Here is a 7694-nt window from a genome sequence, read left to right as displayed (position 1 = left end):
GCTCGATGTTCCATTCCCTTTAAATCAAGAAGGAATGAGCATAAAATACATCAAGACATCTACAAAAAGGCCACAATCACACTTTTTCACAGCATGATTGCAAGAAAAATACATATATTATGTTTGGTGTAGTTAAAGGTCGTGTGTGAGGGTCGAGGGAGGAGAGTGTGAAGACTGTACCAACTGAAACAATGGGAGGATGGTCCCGTCACAGGACGTGGGGAGCAAAAGGTCAAGGGGTCAAGGTGAGGCAGACAGACACAACAAAATGACACATGCAGATAAGAGGCGCCTGTTAAAGACCGGCTCCCCCTGAGGATGAACGAGAAGAGACACATGAACACTCAGGCCTGAGCATCATTTAGCCGACACGGAGAAAACACATCATGATTTTTTGGGTGATTACAAGTCTGCTGCTGGAGAGTGTTGCAGCTGCAGGTGTAGGTGAGTATAACATTTGTCCTGTTTTCACTTACAAACAAGCAGGTATCTCCTTTTTTATGATTTATATTTGAATTATTGTACAGCAATAACAGCAGTTGCAGTGTGTTTTACTTTAAATTAAAGAAGAAAGGTTGACATTGTTCTATATATTTGATATCAACAAATCCCCTTAAAAAGAGCAGAACAAACAATGTCCATTATCCGGTACTTTCGGACTTCCCTTAACAGCCCCACAATCAACCCCAAGCCTATTTATTTCCACTGAAGATGTTAGTCTTTAAAAAGGTTACACGTATACATCATTTATTTCAGCTTAATAAGTTCCTACACCAGCTGGACCTCCATAGCATTCAACAAATGTTTCTAAACTGGGATAAATAATGCATTTCGCAGGACTATTTTCAGCACTATTTTTGTACGTGGAATTTTTTATGAACACAGATGTCGTTCAATGCAACTGTGTGCCTTAATAGCTTAATGTGTTTTAATGACTTTTGGACAATACTGGACGTCTATGGCACTGAAGGTGTACAGGTGTTAGTGGGATCCATTCATTATTGGTTTTGATCTCTTCACACGATTTTTAGATCATTGCCAGCTTTATCCTACCACAAAAAGGATAGCATTCATTATGAAGAACAATATGGTTGGACTCTGTTTCCTTTGAGTCTTCATGTTTCATCTGTGCAGATAAGAGGCTGGAGTCTGACTCGGGTCAGGCTTGGCTCCACAATTCCTTAATAGCCATAGTAAGTTATTCAAGCCCCATCTGGAAGATTTAATGTCCACATTAGCATTCACCCGCATGAGTCAGCTATGTCCTCTGCTCCTTCTGTGCTGCTTGAGCTAAAACACAGTTGGTCAGTCGTACGTCTCCAAAACGGATCGTTTATGCTGTCAGTGGGTCCAGGCCGAGGATGGATCTCTCTGCTTTTATAGGAGCAGCAAGTAGTGAAAGATGGACTGTCTATTAGAGGATGAGGGGTGAAAATGATGTGTGTGTGACATCACTTTTGGTCACAAAATGAGTCCAGTTTCGCACATTTCCTGACAGCTTTCAGGAACAAAGGAACTCAGGAACCTCTAAACATGATTTGAAATATGTGCTTGTGTTTTGATGGTTACTTGTGAAAGCAGATAGGAGGAAAGGGACAGTTACCGTACACTTCTGGTCAACCTCGGCCCCCATTAGATGTCAGAAGCGCTTTTCGCACAAGGTTTTTATGTCGAGGTATCCAACTTAATGGAAAGTCTGCAGTTTGGCTATAGTGGAGGTTACTGCTCCAGTAAAGTGTTTTGTGTCATGTTTGTTGGCCTATCACTGAAGATGATTTACTGCCGGGCTCATCAGCCTCCCACGGTTTCTTCATCCCAGCCGATTCAACTGATTCTCAGTGAATAACACTAACTCTCACCCTTGCCCACTTTGCCCACTCCCATCAACGCTCACCTCTTCTTCTTTCCTTTTGTTTTATGTCTGCCTCCTAATTACCATGTTGTAGCTGTCAGGAAGAGAAGGAGAAACTGTTGATTGTTTTGGCTGCACTTTGTTTACTCTGCTCATTCAGTTGTTCTACTGATTCTGCAACGCTGGCTGTAGTGAAAAGAGTCACTGACGGGACTGGATAAAGAGTTCTGTGTATATGGTTGGTTGGCTTTTAGTCATTAAGGTCCAACGGTCTGCTTCATGGCAACAACTCTGCTCAAGTGACCAATATAGATGTACAGAACATGACTGAGCAGAAAATTGAAGGATCTCTTCACTGAAAAAAGATAATCTCACATTGAGGCAGACAGATGTATCTAGCCATGCAGGTAGTTTTGGTTTCTGAATTGTATTTCTTTCATTAGAACTACTTTCTATGGAAAGCTATTGAAGGTGAGGTATGTAGTTTATTCAGAGTAACAGCAACAGGACCTTGTTTTTGTGGGCATTGTATGCCTTTCGTAAAGAGTTGACCCCCAAGGAAATGAGGGCAGAGAGATATGGGGAAGGTAGCATCAAAGGTCACGACCAGCTCCAACGGTGTTGTGGTTCATGGTGAGCCACATAAACCCCTGTTTCAAGGGTGCCCCTGTTTTGAAAGTCTTTTCATTTTGAATTCTTGTGAGTACCAGAAAGAAAATTCATTTCACCTCCATTAAATTGATGTGTAGTTCAGAAATGTAAAATAAAGTGAGCTAATCTGTTTTCTTGTCATAATTAGTGATGGAAAAAGCATTTAGAGTAATCAGCAAAAGTAGCAATACCACGATATACAATACTCCTATAGAGTAGTAATATAGATACTGTAGCAAAAGTCAAAACATTAGTATGTATTTATGACAGTGTATACATACATACATACATATATCATTCATATATTATGAATATATGTATTTTATTTATTTTTATTTATGATGCTGCCTGTCTTGGCCAGGTCTCCCTCGAAAAAGTGATTTTTAATCTCAATGGGACTCTGGTGGGTAATGTAATCCAACCCATGTCAAGGCATAATATTGTGTAAACCTATCATAGTTTTGTTGTTCATGTATAGTCTTAAACTGATCTTAAAAATGAATCTAGCAAAGTAAAAACCTGATAATATTTAGCTCTGAAATCAAGTGGACTAGACATATTAAGTCTAGCTCAAAATGAAAATACTCAAGTAAAGTACTTATTTTTGTACGTATTAATTACTTGAGCAAATAGTTACTTTCCACCTTTCTTTAGCTCATACTGCTTATCTTAAACACATATTTACATCGTGTTCATACTTTTTCCCCCATGTGCCACTAAGTCTTGTTTGTCTTTGCCCCCTCAGCCCTGGACCCATGCTCCGCATACATCAGCCTGAATGAACCTTGGAGGAACACAGACTGGCACGTCAACCAGTCATCCGGCGTGCCCTATTGTGACAGCCACGTGATGGGGGAATGGTACCGCTTCACGGGCATGGCCGGGGACGCCATGCCCACCTTCTGCGTCTCTGAGAACCACTGTGGCACGCATGCTCCCATCTGGCTCAACGGCAGCCACCCTCAACCCCACGAAGGCATCGTCACCCTGCCTGTGTGTGCCAGCTTCAACGACAACTGCTGCCACTGGAACTCCAGTATTGATGTGAAGGCCTGTACCGGAGGATATTTTGTCTACCGCCTGCCCAGACCCTCAGTCTGCTTCCATGTGTACTGTGGCCGTGAGTGTTCATGTGTGATATGTAAAAAGCCCATTTTTGACTCTCCTTTTCTTGTCTATTGTCGTGTTAAATATGTGTTTGTGTGTGACACCTAGATTTCTATGACATCTGTGATGAGGTGGGCTGCGCAGGCCCCAGATGTCCCGAGTCTGACTGCGTCTGTGCACCTGGAACTGTCCTGGGACCGGACAGACAAACATGCCTGGGTGAGGCGGACAGAGAGGGAGGAAGAGAGAGGACAGATACGTTGTGGAACAGAAGTGGAAGACAGATAGGCTGGTGGAAATGGTTTCTGAAAGACAATAACAAGAGAAAGCAATCAGTCTGGCTTTACAGTGTCTCCACCCATTGTTTTGACAAACACATTCATTTATATGGATAGGCTGTTTTTCGGCTATTCCTATTTACATGCACATGATATTCACGATGTGAGGCATTCCCTGCAAAGACAACACAAGCCAATAAGGATCAAGTGGAGAGTTTCCTTTTCTCAAAGAAATGTATTAATAGTATATTTGTGTGTGTGTGTTTGTGTGTGTGTGTGTTGTGTGTGTGTGTGTGTGTGTGTGTGTGTGTGTGTGTGTGTGTGTGTGTGTGTGTGTGTGTGTGTGTGTGTGTGTGTGTGTGTGTGTGTGGTACACCTAATGATGGGTGACAAGCTTGTGGGAACCTAGCCTGAAAACCCCATTATCTCATTATTCACCCATCAACCAAATCTGCCCTCCGCTGTCTCAGAAATGACTTCTTCCTTTTTCAATCTTCACTCACTCTCTTTCCTCACTCCCTCACACTTTAGTCCCCCCTTTTATTTCACCTATCATTATTTATTTTCCAGCCCTCCTATAAAGTCCATTCATCATCTTCCTCCCAAGAACACTTAGTGATTTGCCTCAAGGTGATGAACTCCACCCATCTGGTACTCAGTCGATTAAACCAGAGCTCATCTGATAATAATATCTGACCCAGCTGTGTGTGTGTGTCCTATGTTGGTGTGTGTCCTATGTTCAGATCTCAACGAATGTGGAAAGAGCAACGGTGGCTGTGCAGAGGTGTGTGTGAACACCAAAGGCTCCAGGCGCTGTGAGTGTGGGTCGGGTCGCATGTTGGACGAGGATGGACACAACTGCAGAGGTACAGCGGTGTTGTGATGTTCATATGACACACCAGTCAACATTGTACAGCGATACAGGGAACCACACAATGCTCTTCATCTTTTCCATTTTTATCTGTGTGGCTTCATGCAGAGATAGCAGGCTGTCATCTTAACAATGGAGGCTGCAGCCATGGCTGCTCCTCGCTGCTGGACTCCTATCAGTGCCACTGTCCCAGAGGGCTGGAGCTGGGAGAAGATAAACGCACATGTCAGGGTGTGTATCAGTGTGTGTGTGCGTGTGCGTGTGTGTGTGTGTGTGCGCGCGTGTGTGTGTGTGTGTGCGCTTGAGAAAGGTATCTAAGATAAGTTAGATAATCGATCAGACTGCAAGGCAAGCTGACACAGAGATGCATGCTTGCATTCATCTGAAAAGATGTTCTTGATAGTAGAGGTTTGACTAAAATGCATTGCCTCTGGCCATAACTGAATTCCCAACATTTCAGTGCAGGTTTTTTTATGTCAGGGAGGATCCTTAACTATATCAGCAGTGGATGATAATCAAATTACCTTTTGTTTCAGAAATGAGACATGGGGGGCAAAATTTTATGTTACTTTCAGACCATTTCATCAACGTCCTTCTTGATTGCAAAGGACAGCCAAAGTTTACTTTGAGTAGCTAATTTATTTCTGATTTACAGGTTAATAAAAAAATGTGAAATTGTGAAAATCAGACATCCTCAAATCCCATCCAATCAAATAAAAAAAGCATTTTTATGTCATTATTAATGCATCAATGTTAATTGCTGTCTCAATAATCTAGCTTTCTTTACGTGCTTAGCCAACAAAGAGATAGTGTGGTATATTTTTATCTGTCGTTGTACGATTTGTGCCATTATGACCGTAATAATATGTCATACCTTTGTCTCTGTTTCCTGCAGTGCCAGTCCAGTGTGATCCCAGCTCTATTATTGTGTCCGTTCCTAAAGACCTTGTAGGAGGACTGGAGCTCTCCCTGTCCAACTCGTCTTGCCGAGGTGTCTCCAATGGCACACACATCAACCTCAGCTTCAGCCTCAAGACCTGCGGCACCGTGGTGGAGGTCAGAATTGTTGGTTGTACACTTTTTAGACTGCATGTGCTCAGGGTTTAGTCTCTATACGGCTTGAGCTCGAAGAAATAGTTGATTATCTTAAATTATTAAAGAGTTGTGCCTTAATCCTTGGCGGTGTGATGTTTCCGTAAACTGAATGTTGTCCCCCAGGTGACGGATGACAAGATTGTGGGGACCAACCTGGTGACAGGCCTCCCTCGGAGCAGCCCAGGCAGCAGCAGGGACTTGATAGTTCGCACCAGCAAGTTAGTGCTCCCGGTCACCTGTGAGTTCCCCAGGGAATACCAGGTGTCAGACGGATACCAGGCCAGTCAGCGCAGCTCGGCTCTTCAGCTGGCCGGCCACAGCGAGGGAGTCTTCCCCTTCTCCCTGGAGCTCTTCAGGAGCGCAGAGTTCTCGGAGCCCTACCGCACCCCACCACAGCTCCGCCTGCACGACTCCCTGTTCTTCGGGGTGGAGCCAAAGGAGAGGGTGGAGGGCCTCTCTGCACTGGTGGAGAGCTGCTTCGCCACCCCAGGGCCCAGAGCTGACGAGGCCCTTAAGTATTATCTCATCAAAGACGGGTGAATAAAGTGGACGTTTAAATGTCACATGTAGTCACATGTCACATGTAGTGTAGTTTAAATGTAGTGCTGCGTGACATAGCAGTGACATAGCAGCAAATGCCTTGATCCAGAAGATAGCTGCTGGACAAATGTATATATTACTTTTTTTAATGAATAGGTTTGCTACCCTCTAATGCTACAATATAAGAAAATATTATACATATACCAAGTTCACAATCACTTTTACATTTGCAGATGTCAGGTATGTATTAAAAATAAATCCTGAGTGAAGTGTTTTATAGCCTCCCACAGTGGCTGACTAAAAAGAAAAAAGTATCGTGCAGACAATTAAAACAGCACAAATATGTCTTTGTTTTCTAACATTGTCTCATCAATACGAGAAATGCTTTTGGTCCTGCAGCTTTAATGGTCCTTATAATAAACGACAACAGGATCAGCCATAACGGCTGTGTGAGCACAAAGGTCTAGCATCTAATACAGAAAATGTCCACTCCTTCAATGAAATGTCAAGGGGAAAATGCTACTGGCTTCATACTATGATCAATGTGGAAAGAAAACAAGAATATTTGTAGTTTAAAAAAAAGAATCAAAACACAGAACACTGACTTTTAGCCAACCATTACTTCACAGTCTCCAACACTACTGTACAGACATCAACAGAGCAGGGCTCTCATCTATTTCCATGAATCCTTTTAAATATACAACAGTATTTTAGGGCCTGAGGCTGCTAACCTTGATGAAGTGGCTAGTTAAAGAAACATAGATCACTGAGGATTGTGTTAAGATATATACTGCATGTATGACTTCATTTTCCTCTTTGGCTTATTCTCCAGCTGTATCTCTGATGAAACAGTGACTCAGTACTCATCAAAGGACCAGCTCTCTAAGCACTACCAGGTCCCTGTCTTCAAGTTCATTGGCAAGGACAACCGAGTGAGTCAAAACAGCATGCTGGGAGCCAGCTGGCAAGTGTGTGTGTGGGCTTATGTCTGTGTGGCACGATAGTGTAAAGACTGTATGCCTGCACTATCGGAAGTAGCAGTGTCATGCGTTGTGTTCTTCTCCATCTACTCAAAACAAGCTTGTCTCCTCCGTCTACAGCAAGTGTTCCTCCACTGCCAGGTGTTGGTGTGCGGGGCTGGAGACTCCCACTGCGCTCAGCGCTGTCGAGGACGCGTCCGACGAAAGGTTCGGACCGGGGAACCTCAGGAGCATCACACACTGACTGGAGGCCCCATCTTCATCCTGCCTGAGCCAGGACGCTAACTAACTCATGCATTAGAAAAGCATCATGAGAGCAC

The 7694-nt window shown here is 43.5% G+C and overlaps 1 protein-coding gene across 1 annotated transcript; it reads left to right on the top strand.

Annotated features, from left to right (window-relative positions):
- Positions 1 to 386: 386 nt before the first annotated feature.
- oit3 (oncoprotein induced transcript 3) lies at positions 387 to 7659 on the top strand (the record flags this gene model as incomplete). The annotated part of the gene is made up of 9 exons (XM_079229617.1): positions 387 to 438; positions 3249 to 3623; positions 3719 to 3829; positions 4632 to 4754; positions 4868 to 4990; positions 5655 to 5815; positions 5978 to 6390; positions 7227 to 7326; positions 7495 to 7659. The coding sequence occupies 9 exons, from the start codon at positions 387 to 389 to the stop codon at positions 7657 to 7659; spliced, it is 1623 nt and encodes a 540-aa protein (XP_079085743.1).
- Between the last annotated feature and the right edge of the window lie 35 nt (positions 7660 to 7694).

Source organism: Taurulus bubalis, assembly GCF_910589615.1.
Source record: "Taurulus bubalis genome assembly, chromosome: 14".
Taxonomy (NCBI): domain Eukaryota; kingdom Metazoa; phylum Chordata; class Actinopteri; order Perciformes; family Cottidae; genus Taurulus; species Taurulus bubalis.
This window is presented reverse-complemented; position numbering and strand designations above follow the sequence as displayed.